The sequence below is a fragment of the Clinocottus analis genome, unplaced genomic scaffold (assembly GCF_023055335.1).
Source record: "Clinocottus analis isolate CAN_PGR_092001 unplaced genomic scaffold, fCliAna1.0.p SCAF_15, whole genome shotgun sequence".
NCBI classification, from domain to species: domain Eukaryota; kingdom Metazoa; phylum Chordata; class Actinopteri; order Perciformes; family Cottidae; genus Clinocottus; species Clinocottus analis.
Window position 1 is genome coordinate 9,130,772 of NW_027175876.1, and position 14,901 is coordinate 9,145,672.

At 42.2% G+C, this 14,901-nt stretch overlaps 1 protein-coding gene across 2 annotated transcripts in view; it reads right to left on the reverse strand.

The window, feature by feature from the left end:
* Positions 1-2,267: 2,267 nt before the first annotated feature.
* The window catches only part of fut8b (fucosyltransferase 8b (alpha (1,6) fucosyltransferase)), a 78,183-nt gene continuing 65,549 nt past the window's right edge, over positions 2,268-14,901 (reverse strand). For both annotated transcript variants that reach the window (XM_068577408.1, XM_068577409.1), the window contains 4 exons: positions 10,320-10,566; positions 4,432-4,608; positions 4,128-4,278; positions 2,268-2,621 (listed from right to left, as the gene is read on the reverse strand). In XM_068577408.1, the coding sequence (XP_068433509.1) occupies positions 2,283-2,621; positions 4,128-4,278; positions 4,432-4,608; positions 10,320-10,566 (914 nt within the window). In that variant the 3' untranslated portion in view covers positions 2,268-2,282. The remainder of the gene's footprint in view (positions 2,622-4,127; positions 4,279-4,431; positions 4,609-10,319; positions 10,567-14,901) is intronic.

Genomic DNA, 14,901 nt, shown 5'->3' on the forward strand with positions numbered 1-14,901 from the left:
CCAAAAAAGAATAACTATTATTCTCCCTCGAACAACAAACAGCTCATCTCCGCTACCAGCGCCGTGACTTTCCTTATGAGTGTCCAATGAAGCATGCAGATCGGCGTTGAAATTAAAGAGGGATCTGTAATGAAACTCCCAGAGGCCTCACAGTAAGAAAGTAACAAGACAGCCCATAAATAAGACACACGGAACAAGAGCATAAACGATTCAGACATGCAGGAAATAGGAAGTAGGAAGTAGGACACGAGGCGAGAGCAGCAATTCTATGGGTACTTTTTTGGCGCCATGGGGAGAAATGTTTGGTATTTGGGGCAGAAGTGTCATGTCGCTGTCACGAGGAATATCTAAATGAAGACGTGTAACGTCTCTGTTGAAGGTACTGATCTCGCTCTTCAGTTTGAAATGTAAATCAAAGACCGATTTAAGAGTTTTTACTCTATAATGACTGGAAAATGGATTCACACTCTAACTGAATGATTTATAAAACAAACTACTGAAGGTATGAGTGTAGCTCTTATCCTGGATGCCAAAATGATTTCAGGGGCAGGGTTCTCCTTTTCATGGAGATATCAAAAGATGAACTTCAGGTAATGACTTTTACTCTTCAAAAATAGATAGATACCCTTCAGGAAATGAACTCTTCAAATATTAAAATAAGCCTTGATTCCCAGTTTGGAATATGTGTAATGTAGCTGAAGCGCGTTCAGCCTGATTGAACAAGCAGGTGTCGCCGGCTGAGCGACGGAGGAGCAGATGGCGAACAGAATCAGACTGGAAGGAGAAAAAAAATGCCTTGTTGGTTTCTCAAGTTTATTCGATCTGTGGTTATCAAAGACAATGCCCAAGAACATAAGTTATGAAAAAAAAAGCCTTCATAATGGGGACTCTGAGTTCGATATGACATAGCAATATCATTTTTTGAAACATAGGCATATTTTCGCATTTATTTTAAAACAGCAATGTTAAAAGTAAAAAAAATAAAATAATTAACTAACAAACAAACAAACAGATGGACAGAAGAGATGCCGTAAAAAGGACATTATCTCGGTGGAGTGCTTCATTTGGTGAGCCCTCGGGACGGCTCCTGTGTCAGTGTGTGTGCGTGCACCATGAGTTCACCATCCTCCACGTGGTCGGACCATTGTTAGCGAGAGAGGGCCCCCGGCCGAGTGGCCGGAGCTCACCATTGTTCCGAGTGCTGCGGGCCCGAGGACGGTCGCCGCTGTCGCCGCCAGGCTGCCGCTGCCGGGCTGCCGCTGGCCGCACAAACACGACTCAGTCAGGAGGAAAGCCAGAAATAAAAAAAAACACACACTGCTCATCGTGAATCAGGCACCAGGTCGTGACGTGGCCCGTTAGACTTTAAAACAGCACACACAGGCACACTTAAATCACGCGCACATCCATCCACACACACACACACACACACACACACACACACACACACACACACACTGTACAGTATACAATGCACAAGCCCCACACGCACAAAATTAAGACCGTTTAAAACACTCGATAAAAGCACAATATGGTATTTAAAAATTAATTGCACATGGAGAGACGAGATGGAGGAAGCACAGTGAGTGGAGCAGGAGGAAGGGAGGTGGCGGTGAAGGGGGTCAGCGGTGAACATGGCAAGAAGAGGATACAGTACATTCAGTAAACAAAGAAGAAAATAAACAGGAGGGAAAGGAAAAAAAAAAAGAGGCAAGATTAGAATCAGAACCACTGAAAAGAATTAAATAAAAAAATCAAAACACTTTTTTTCCCCAGTTTGTCATCTTTTTTTTTTGAAGTCATTGATTCAAAGCTCACTCAGGGTCGTGCGAGTCTTACAGTAGCCCCAGTCTTGTCTCGGGAGAGCGAGCTCGGTCAGTTGTGTAGAGTTTAATTGTTTTCTCGCTTTAGTTGAAATCAATGTTCATGTCTACATCTCTACAGAACCGAAGACAGGGCATCGGGCGGGGGGGGAGTAGTGGTAGGGTGCAAGTCTTCCATAACCTGTCATACTCGCAGGCATTTACACAAGTGCACACACACGTTCGCGCACACATACACACCCACAAACACACACGCTCTCGTAAACACACAGAGTGCGTTCTCACTCGTATCACCCCTGGGTACGGGCGTCTTCTTTTCTTCCCAGCTTAGCGCGCTAAGTACGCATCTCTCTTCTGTACAAAAGCAGCCTCCTTCCCTGGAACCGGAGTCTGCGTGTTTATCCTCGCTCCTTCTCTTCTTCTATTTTTTATTTTTTTTTAAAATTTTCCTCTTTTTTTTTACTTCTTTTGAGAGTTGAGCAGTTTGTCTGCCTCGGGGTACGTCGGGTACTTCACGGTCTCGATTTTCTCTTTGACCTTGTAGGAAGGGTAGAGGCCAGTGCGGCCCAGTTTGCGGTTGATGCCTTTGGAGTATCCGTCCCAGTGGTTGCCGGCCACGCCGATCACGTCCCCGGGCTCCAGGGGAATGTCTTCGCTGTCGCGCGGCTGGTGGGGGTAGATGGCGATCTGGTTGTGGGCGTTCTGACCTCCAAAGTAGTAAATGTCATCCAGGGAATAGAAGAAGGAGGAAGCGTCTGGATGCAGCGTCTGCATGATCTCGTAGGCCACGCGGCAGACCTGGGACAGAAACGGAGCCGGGGATTATCGTCTTGAATCTAGAAATGCGCATGTATTTGTCTCGATAGAAAGGCCGTAGAGGCGTGAGAGCATGCTGTTAGAGGGACAAAAGGACTTCTCACTGTGAGACAAACACTTTTCCTTTCAGCCCAGGTAAAAGAGGGCTAACGCGTGCTAAGCGACTCCCACCAGTCAGATTTTTCCAGTGGAATATGAAACCCAGTGTGATGAGGAAATATGAGGCTCACACTTTATTTTTAGGACTGGCAGAAAACCCGATTACTCCACGTTATACTTCACCATAAAACAGCACTTTGGAAGCTGAGACGATCAGGATAATGGATGACAAATGCCATTTTAATGTCAGCCGTAATAAATAGGCTTTGAATCCTGTGACTGAAAATGAGACACTGAGGTTGTTGTCGATCACACGATTGTGATTAGCAAAACTTTCGGGGTTGCCTTGTGACAAACTGAAAACATCAAGTGATCTCCTATCTCTCGAACGCCCATTTTAACACAAAGCCATGAACTGTTTTAAACCCTGTTCAGATTTAATAATACAATGTTACAGGTGTTTTTGGTTAGTTCTCACACGTGATATTAATTAATTAATCTCCGTTACTTGATTCTTCTTCTTCATAAACTGAAATATTCTAATTATTATTCTTCATTCCAAAACAAAAACATTTTTGCTTGAAAGCCCATTATTTCTATAGGAAAAAGCAGTTTGAGAAATACAATCTAAGCATAAGGTCTGTATTCAAAAGCTTTCTGGCTCGTCTGGTTTGCCTTCATAAGTGGGTGGAATTCACTTTATTTTCATACAAACTGATAAATTGTTATCTCCTGACCTGAGCATGAACGTTTGGTGTGACATCCACTGACAGAGGCAGTGTTCAATAATCTTTTTTAACCGTAATTTATTGGCATTCAGAAAAACGTGAAGGAAGTCTTATGGGAATCACTTTAATATATTGTTCGTCAAAACTTGCTTCCTTGTCTATTGGCAGGCACAAATCAAAGTTGGTGAAGTTATTACTCCATTCAGGACAGACAACAGGGCTCCTGTCTGTCCCCGCAGGGAAACAGAAGTCCCATCACATCCTCTTCCTCTGAAGAAGAAAAACCTCCCTCTGGACATCAAACTGGTGGATTCTGTTAAAACTTATGAATCCAAACTCAGAACTCATGTTTTTGCCTTGACATTAAATTAATTATTTATTCTTTAATTATTTATTTGGCTGGTGGGTTGGTCTCATCGTCAATGTATTATTTAAGCATAGTAGTCAAAAATAATATTAACTTTAAAGCCACCTCTTCTTAAGAACTCTCTCTTTTTTGTATTATTGACACAATTATGTATTTATTATGTTTACTGTAAGAGTTAATCTGACTGAAAAACAAAAACAAGTTATTATTATTATACACTACACTATAATATACTTGAATTTGACCCACAACTTCAGTGTCATTGAAATACTGGAGTGGAAAAAGTGGACTGACCTGTGAGGAGAAGGTGCAGACCAGGAAGTCGGTCTGAGACAGGAAGTGGATGTCCAGGATGACTCCTCTGAGAGAGTTCTCAGTGTAGCGGTTGTGAAGGCCTGCCGACCACGAGATGGAGTTATCACTGATGAACTCGTAGTCTGGATACCTGGAAGGGACCATGAGTCAAGAGTCAGAGTCAGACGAGAGAAGGGAAAATGAAAGAAAATGCATAGATAAACATACTCTCACATATCAGTTGGACAGACTCACAATGGGCATCAACACACTCTCACACACTCAAACACTTGCAAAAACTGACTTGGTCTTGGCTTCCTGCAGCAGGGAGGGGTCGTCAGTGGCCAGGTACACTCGTTTCTTGTCGATGTGGACGCGTCTGGCGAGGTTTTGGAATTGCTCCTCCACGTGCAGCATGTACTCCTCTATGGGATGGAACGCCGCCTCCGTCCCCACTTTGTCCGTCCTCCTCACATGGACTCTACAGACACAGAGACACACAGCCAGGGTTACAGACTAGCATTGTCTTGTTTTGTGCACCTGCACTCAGCTATAAAAGTCTATTAACACCGTTATGGTGGTGCCCCTTAAGAGTACATATGTGAGGTAATGCACCTGTGCACTTTTCTTTTTGCAGTTCTGACAGACTTTAAAACAATTTACAGGTAATACAAATTCTTAAAGTGCAAGGCTTTTCCACAGCGCAAAACTTCAACAACCTTTTCTCTAAATATGCACCAAGAAACATTACGCTGGCATTGATACCTTTGTTAAGTTACCATAAAGAAAGTTAAGCACAGCTGGCAGCTCCTGTCTCACACTAGTGGTGCCACGATGGATGTGAGGCTCTTACAGCGTCTTCCATGTCGGCTGCAAGAACTTCCTGTTCTACACCGTGAAGCAATGTTTGTTTGTACTGTAAAGCAGAACAGCTTGAGAACTATCAGTTTACTTTAAGTAAAGGCATTTTTTAATTTTTTTTTATCATTACGTCATTTTTTTTATCATGTCCCTGTGTAACCCCACAGAAAAAAGGCTTATTATACTACTATAAATACTACATATACTAAAGGACTGCCTAAATAAATAGGTCTTTAGTTGATTTAAAAATGTCAACAGAGCTTGCATATCTGATGCAGCAGGGCTGCGTGTCACAGAGTCGAGCACCGGAGTCGCTAAAAACGGTTTCCGCACTAATTTTGTTGAGTACTTTGCGAACAGTTCAAATATCAGCATCATTAAAGGACCGTCTTGTTGGTTCCAGTAAGAAGGTGCTATATCATAAAGAGCTCACGCGAGTAAGTGCACCTTAAGATCAATTCTGGAAGAAATGAGGAGCCAGAGCTGAGTAGCCAAAACCAGTCATGTAGTTATTTAGAGTTATATAGTTAGCACTGAACTAGCCGAGCTCCTATTAAATGTTTCTGCAGCCGTTGAAGAAGGCATTATGAAGGTCCAACATGCTAGTGATGAACGTATGAACACATTTCTTGGCATCCGGCTTTCTTAAGAACCACCTTACTTTGGCAACTTTTCTAAGATGGAGAAACGCTGTCTTGGTCACTTTGCTACCGCAGGCTTTAAAGCAGGAAGTCCAAAATCTTTTTGGCGAATAATACAAATAGTTTTTATCAAAGGAATTTGTGAGCTTCGCAAATCACAGTTCTGTATGTATTTTATTTTCTACATCTTTGAAATCATTTTGACAAGCTAGTTTTTGATGTGGACGTGTATTCTTTGTAAACGGCACTTCGACTTGAATGCTTTACCTTGGAAATATTTCCATTGTTGTTATAAACGCAAACAAAAAATTATGGGACAAAAAGACAAATTAAAAGAAAAAAAGAATAGAAAAGGCAAGCTATTTCAGAAATAGAGATTGACAGAGAGAGAAATATTGAACATGATCGATTTCTTTTGGGGTTCCTCGTCATGGCTTGCAGTACACAAGGACAAAGAGAGATTTCTGTCAGCGGCCGTACTCATGAGAGAAAGAACACAGCGCGCATGCAGAAGGAAAGATGGACAAGAAGGGAAGAAAAAAAACATTTCCTCTATGACACGGACGCATCCCTCAAACTGACGCTGAAACATTTCATGTCGTCCACAACTATTCAATTACAAAACCACCCAGTCACATCTGAATTGTGACTTCTGGCCTTCAATTTCAGAAATCTAAGAGAAAAACCTTTCAACCTTTTACTTCATAAATGGGGGAACAGTCACACTTAATTTATATAGTGCTACCCGGGAGCTTCTCAATACAAGCAGCTGTCTCCTGCTCACCCAGGAGCAGCTCCACGAGAACATCTGGGGTCAAGAGCCTTTTTAAGGACACTTTGGTGTCCACCATTCAAGAGTTCTCAATCGCTTTAGGGATTCAAATAGCTGCAGTAACCTCAAGGCTGCCTCTCACTCTTGTGAGAATGAGGTAGAACAAAATAAAAAGTAAAAGAGTAAGAGGTTCCGAGAAAGAGAATAAACAGGCTGTACCTAATATTCTTTTTCTTTTTTACCAGTGGCCGCAGGAATAGCTCCTCCATTTACGTGGTAAAGAAACCCCAAAAGAATGTGAGAGTGAGGACAGGCTGGTGAGAGGGCTACAAGGTGTGTCACAGCCTTTTATTCGGCGTCTCTGATCGGACAGAGGTCTTGGCTCTAAGCTTTTCCATCCTTTGTTCGGGTCCCTCTCTCCTGCTCCCTCACGTCTTTCATGTCTACTGTTTTCTGGTTCCTGTGAACTCTGTTTTTATCTTGCCCTTTTCTCTCTCTGTGTCAGAGCAGCAGAGACCACACTGAGGCATTGCTCAGCTCTTAGCCATCTATTGCCTCCCCTCTCCAGAACGCTCCCACTACTGCCTCAATAATTCAACGCATTTCTCTCGGTTCACACCGTACTGGGAAAACAGTGCAATCCTCGAGGTGGGGGCGTAAAAGCATGCATTAGAGACATCAACACACACCCACACTCAACACCGCGATGCTGATTCAGGCAGTTAGTGACAATAGTACATATGGGCAAAATAAATGCTTTGACCTCTGGATGCCCATCAGCCGCCTATGAAGAAGACATTACCATAACACATCTACGCTTGCTGCAGAACGACACAAATCATGTGAGGGTTGTTCTTAAGATTTACCTTCACTGTTTCATAATGACGGACGGGTGACACGTTGAAGGAAGGCCAACATGTCTTATTAAGGTGTTCTGTACACCACGCTGACTCCATGCACACATACCTGTTCTGATTATGTCAATTACTGCGGCTTATTGTTATAAGGATCACTTGCAATGAGCCCCAGCTCAAAAGAATCTTATAAAATTATTTGAAAGTTATTAAGATATTTTGAAAATTCAGATTAGATGCTGTTTTTCTTCCACAGAAAGATGCCAAGTAAAGAGTAAGGAAATACCTGACCTAGAATCATATTAGCACATTTTTGTATTATTTATATATACTTATTTATTGTGTTTATCACTGAGAGATTATCTAATTAAAAAAATCTAAAACATTTAACATTTTGTTATGATATACACGCACACAGTACTGTAAAATAACTGAGACTGGATATTTTAAAACATATTCTCGCTCTCTCTCCCTCGCTGTCCCGCCCTCCCCATTAGGTCACATTAAACGGTGGCAGGGTGGAGCTGTGCTGATAGCTGCTTTCAGCCTTCCTGCGTCTCGCGTCCTCAGAGGGCGGCAGGGCGAGAGTGACTGAGCTGGCGTTTGTTGGGCGCTCTGGGACAAGCTGCCTTTCTATTCCTCCTGGTACTCTCTCCATCAACCCCGGCATCTCCCACTGTTGCCGCTCCCTCTCTTGCATTCACACTATGGAGCTCTTTCAGTGTCTCACTTTCCCACACACACACACACACACACACACACACACACACGTATCGCCTTCCCCCACACTGCTGACAGAAGCGCAAAGGCACTTTGTTGCAGCATCAGTGCAGAGTGGAGTGGATGTATCAAGAGCTGAGAAGGGATGGGAAAAGAGGGATGAAAACTTTGTTCTACCCAGCGCATGATTTCAATAAGCCTTTCCCAAGTGATATGGAGGGAGGAAAGGGTGGGATAAATGAGTGTATAAAGGGGGGTGGGGGAGTGGGAAACACAAAGAGCAGTGATAGAGATGGGTGTAAAACCATGAGAGCAAGTGCATTGTGGGGAGGGATGTGCACCCGGGGAACGTGAGGGAGACATATAGCTATATAACAATTTGAGGGATGAACAAATGAAGACAGAGCAACCATCTCAAATGAAAGGATGTGAGAGGACGGGAAGACTGAAAAAGTTGGGATGAGTCACCGAAAAGAAAAATAATTTGAGGAAAAAAAAGAAAGGAGAGGAGAGTCAAAGAGCTGGGGAGAAAGAGACGGGAGCTGCCGGAAGATGAAAGGCAGAGAGGTAAAAACCAAAGAGAAGAGCATATGAAAGAAGAAAGAGGGAGACCGGGGAAAAACACAGAGTGTTACAAGAGAAAGTCAGAACTGAGGGCAGAAAAAGTAAGAAAGAATGGCGACGATTGCTTGTAGCGAGACGCAAAGAAGGTGAGAAAATATGGATAAGCTAAACAGATGAACAGCGATATGAACATATGGAGGTGAGCGTTATGTTGAGGATGACAGACTGACTTCACACACTATTACAATATAACTCTTGACGTATATTTTAAACTACTCAGCCTCATGGAAGTCTTTATGTGCATTATCCAGTAAATCCCTTCAATCCCTCTGCGAGACCAAGGAGAATTATTTGCAAAGTCTTATTTGATCCAGGTGTGAAGCTCCGCTCAAAGACTTGTCGAGTTATTTACGAGAAGCTGTTATTAAAAGCGGCGTACAGTATTGTGACAGCATACGTTCCCACAGGCGCTGGCTCTCATGGGAACCGAGCACCTCATACTGGAAAAATACTTTCCAATCATGGATACTGGACCAGAAGACGTTTCAAGCTGTGAGAAAAGAACCTCTCACTCACGCAAAAGGCAGGACGATATCGATGACATCTGACGGTGTGTAGCGGTAAACATCGTCTGCATCCTGGTGCTTTGTGTTGCAATGAGGAAGTTCTCTTGTGTCCTGATGTGGACGTTTGAAAGAGAAGGAAGGCTCTGGGGATGGGAATGCTGCTCGGTGAGCCACTTTGGTCCCAACTGAAATATCTCAGCAGCTATTGGACGTATTGCCACGAAAAACTGTAAATTCATGCTCCCCCGAGGAGGAAGTCTACTGACTCTGGTGATCTTTTATCCTTCAGTTTAGCACCATCTTTACTTCCAATTTTTTTTTGTCAAGTGTTTTTGTTTTGGACCAACTATCTGCAAAACAGATGTCATTCTCATCATCTCCAGCTGTACTTTGTGTTGAGTACTGATTAGCACATGTTAGCATGCTAACACACAAGGCTGAGATTGTAAACCTCCTTCATGTCTTGGCATTGGTTGACAATAAGAAAGATATAGAATACAGACAATCTCATCCTTCAACCAGCAACGACTACTGAAGACTACTCTGTTTTTAATGCAACCATTAACTGATTTACATGCTTCTCTCTCCTTGTCTTGATTGGTTTTACTCATATTCAAATCTGTCAGAGATACTTTTCAGCCATTCAATTGTCTTCGCAACCATATCTGATGAGGAGGTCTTCAGTATTAAATTAATTGGATTTGCCTTGAGACTGAAAACCCTCATGGGGACATTAATACAGTACATGAAACAAGGCAGAATCAAACAAAGCATAATATTAAAAAGAAGAGCATGATGACATTTCTTTAATCAAGTTGATTTGCATGAACATCGTATGTAATATTATATTATAGCTGTATTAGTGTAAAGCCCAGAAGGAATAAACAAGCAAAAGCCTTCTAAGGATGAATAAAAGGTAGAAAATGAATCAAACTAAACACTTCCATTCGATTAAGTTACTTTTAATACTATTGTATTAACCTCCTATTAACCTCAACCAAAGCAGCGTTTGTATTCCACCACAGCCTCACGGCGTGTCTTTTGTTTTCTTCTTCCTGTTCCTTCTGTTTGCTTTGATTGTGCAGCATTTTGCAAACGCTAATGGAGAGAAATGCAAAAGTAACACAGTAATTATTATTGAAGTGTTTATAAGGCCAGGAAAAAGGGGGGAACAAAGCAAGCCACACTGAGAAGTGACAGACGAGGGTCCTCACCCGATGATGGGGTGTTTGAAGCCCAGCTTGGCAGTGGTCTGCTGGATCTCCTTCTCCAGCCACGTCTGCGGTCGCACCAGGTACTTCACGAACTGGGACACCCACCAGACGGAGGGGTCGCCGTGCAGGCGGTGCAGGCGTGGGGCCAGGTCCTCGGGGATGGCCAGGGGCAAGTAGGGGGGCCGAGGGTGGAGGCTGTCCACTATCGGCAACTCCACGACCTGGACGTCCTTATCGTGGGCCTCTCCTGGTGGTTTAGAGAGGGGAAAACACTCATTTAAAAACATATTCAACGCGAGTAACTGAGTAACATGAGCATTTCTCACATGTGGGGCTGTAACTTCTGTATTATATTCAATGTCATTGATGCAAAATGTTTTATATCTATTCAATAATATATTAACTTATCTTATATCAACAACAAGAAAAACATGCTCATTATGTCTTCAAATTGTTGTCAGCTCAACAGACAATAACCCAAATATGTTCCATGTACAATGAGACAACACAAAGAAAAGCAACTCACATCTGAGAAGGTAAAACTATCAAATGTTGGACATGTTTTGGTTGATAAGAACTTAAGTAATTAATGGATAATTAACACCGCTGGTGATTTATGTTCTGCAGATTGACTAAAGGTTTTACTTGTATGGGCAGCTTCCTTAGTAAAGCACAGGTTCTCAGGATAGAAGGAGCGGCAGATTGTAAAGCTCTTTGAGATTTTGATTTCCGCTCTGAAAATAAAATTGACTTGAGTGACTTGCTTCAGACCTTGTATCCAATGTAGAGGATTAGGAAAGCCACAGCCTTATTTTAACTTCTGACATGATACCTGCTCCCGTAAGATAACTGAGACCTTTTTTTCCTTTTTCAGTTTTAAAGTATATGGAGTTTGGAGACATCAGCAAGTTGTCAGCAAAGCTTTCTGTCAAATAACTGACAACACTGACTAACATCTCTGGGTTCACTGAACCTTTCTGTCTCTTTTCTATTGAGCTTACGATACAATATGTTACTCTGTCAAAAATAAAATATTACGTTGTGATGCAGTGTGATTTTTCAGTATTATTCTTCATCCCTTTTACATTAATTCCTATTCTGCTACCAGCATATATCCAATTCCCCCAACCCTTATGAGTCCAGCTTTTGTGATTGACAGCTGCTCTTTGCCTGTCCTTGTTTAAAGGCCAAGGTAAGCTCCTTTCTATCAAGGTTGTGTCGGGCCCTGGGCTGGAAGGGAGGGGCGGTGGGGGATTCTGTCCATCCGGGGAGAGGGATCCTCCTCTTTTGCTCTCCCTCAGGTTTCATCTCTTTTTCTCCCTGTTAAAGCTTTCTTTTGGGGGAGTTTCCACTGGTCTCAGGACAGAGGATGTTGTATGTGTACAGATAGTAAAGCCCTCTGAGGCAAATCTGTAAATTTGGGCCATACAAAATAAATTGAATTGAATTGAATGGGGGGCGGGTGTTGGTCCGGCGTTGGTGCCTTCAGGCCGAGTCCTGCTTGGCAGAAGCTCAGGGCTGATTAGAAAGGTCACCTTTCTGTGCAGAAGACGCCCCTCTTGCAACGGTCCATGAACACGCATGTACCCACCCACCGAAATGCTCGTGAGAATACACATTAACATGCATGTGTGGGGTCTTGGGATCAGGATGGGGAAAAATAAGGTGATCCAACACCGACAACTAATGGGAATCTAAATAAAAAACGACAATAAAAAGAAACGTGTATTCACACAAAAAAGACATACACACCAAGAGCACAAGCTAATCTCATCGCACCAGAAGGGATATGCCTGGCAGACAAAACCTTCACTCTCTTTCAGTCTTAAAACCCAAGGAGAGGTTTTTTTTGGGGCCAAGTGTGTGTGTGAGTAAACCCCTGATTACACAAAAACAAGTTTGAGGCCTGTGTTCTTTCAGCATAAAGTGGCTTCTGTAACTGCCACAGACAGGCCCTAATATAGCTGCAACCACACGTCCACGACACACTTCCACCTAAATGGCATAATGAGTCATTAAAAGTGGCCTTTCACAGAAAGAGTACATAAAAAAACATGTGAAAAACAAGGACAGAAACAGAGGCTTCAATTTATGTGTGCGAATGTCTGAACATGAACTGAATATAAATTGGTAGAAGCATTAAATATTGAACAGGAAAAATATTCCCAGGCTTGTCTTTGCTTATATAACTGCATTGGCATGATTCACATAAGGGGGAATGGGCATATTTGGAGGCCTGCACTTCCTGGCATAAATGTACTGAGATGAAGTACGTCTGCCTCCCACAGCTACTTAATTAGATCACAAAGCTCTTTTAAATTTCATCTCAACTCCAAAGCATCGGCATATTTTTTTCCCTGTATGAGTCTTAAAGCGCATAGGTCTGAAGTGACACATCATTCCTACACTGTATTTTAAGCCTATGATGCGTACTTTGCCTCATAAATATTGCACAAGTTTAACTCAGCTGCTGGAGAACCAGGAGTGACACCATACAGACACACAATACATAGCCTTTCCATTCATAATACATCTTAGATAGGGTTTATGAACGTGGACAACTCTTGTTCCAGTCTTTACATGGCAGGGAACATTATGTTTCCCCTGCTGCTCTCAGACTCACTCATAAGGCAGTAATATCTCTACAGAGAAGCTCAAAGGAATACACTCTCTTTGGCAAATTAGCTCTTTGATCAACGAACCATTGTTCCAAGAGGCGACTATAGTTTCCCCTTTGTGTGTTCAGAATTGAGTCTGTTTCACCAGGCCTGTGAGGTGTGCTAGAAGCTCTCTCACGCTGTGCCTTGAACATAATGCTGTAAAACAGCAACATGCACTGGTGGGTAAATTAGACACAAGGGCTGGGTTTGGAACGTATTACTTTCTATTGGTTTTGACAGATATGTGTTTGGAGCACAAGTACTAAACACTTGTATTGATTTTCTGTTCAGATCTGAAGTCATATTTCCAAACTACAAACTATGTAAACTGTGTTTTATTGAGGCAAAAAACATTTTTTGGGGTGTCGGTACTGTATCGTCATTATTATTCAGTATCTGATCCCAGAGGAAAGGTGGGTCAATCTTTACCCATATTCCCATTACATAATCATAATCTAATATAAAATATGTGTTTTGTGATTGTAGTTCCTAGTTTACCAACTTTAATTAATCAAAGTTCTTGACAGGTTTTATTTAAATTAAAACAATGTTTTTTGTTTTTTTTTTACAGATTTTTCACACAAAAAGCTAATCCAAATGTGGATTTTCTTGTAATGTTTTGTTTTTGCCACTTCCCATTTGAGGGAAGAAAATCAGCAGATCCTGTAATGACTTTATTGCTGTCGTGGACTTTGTCACATGTATATCTTGCATCCTCGCTCGATAAACAAGTCTATAAATAACTCTCATCCTAGGGGAAACCACTCAAACGAAAGTGGGCAAACCATGTAAAGACAAATGATAGGGCTGCTACATAACATACCAACAATGTCAATTTCCCACATTTACACAAGGTTAGACAAACAAAAGACAAACACTGCATTGTGTAAAAGTATACACCCAAAGCAGCACGCTCATCACTTTTGTGAATGCTACGAGAAAGGATTGTTGCCCTTGAAATGATACAACAGAGACCCAATGTCGGACCCAATTTTTAAATTATGATGTCTCGAAGTTTCAAAGCCTTCCTGGCACAATGCACACCCTTTATCATCTCAGAGCATTCGCATGGTAGATAATACACACTGGCTAACCATAGACTAAAAGGCCAATAATATACTGCAACATTGGCAAATTCAGGCAAACATCCACATTCATTGTACTGGTATGAGAAAACATTCCACTTAATTAGTGAGCTATTCAATACATATCTACTTATTAATCCAAGGCTTTAGTATTCCTTTGTGGCCAAGTGTCCCAAGGAATGATTTTACCTACCCTGTTAACAAAACAGGCATGACCAAGGGAGAAGCAGAGGACCCAACAGGCTTACATTAGCTATGCTTGGCTTGTTAGCTGGCTTGGTCAACAAAAAATACTGCCTCTGGAAATGACCAGATTCTGGGGAGTGGCATTTGTAGTGAGTTGACTGTCGGCTGCAAGCAGCCAGATGGCATATATGGATCTATAGGAGGCTGTTTGTAAGACAGACACCAGAGAAAGACATTAGATAGTGGAAAAGGACACATGAAAGGCAGGAGAATAGGAAAGGGAATGCACAAGGAGAGCAGGAGATAAGAAGGGAGAGCCCAGGAGAGCACAAGTCAAAAGAAGCGATAGGAGAAATATATAGAGCTGAAGGTATGCAGTGATGAGAACAAGAAAGCAATGACAAAGAAAGTGATAGAGAGCGACACGCATCATAGTAAAACCTCCAAATCATCACTGATCTTTGGTTCTGTCAGCTGAACAGAGACAAACACGCCTACAATGTAAGACTATCCATTAATCATATACAAATCACAATTTCCACTCATGTCAATGTGCAATCTCATTCATAAATGATTCTGCTGCGTGTGCATTAGCATGGAGACGCATTTCCCCCCAAACCAGCACATCGATCAAGTCTCAGGTATACCGAT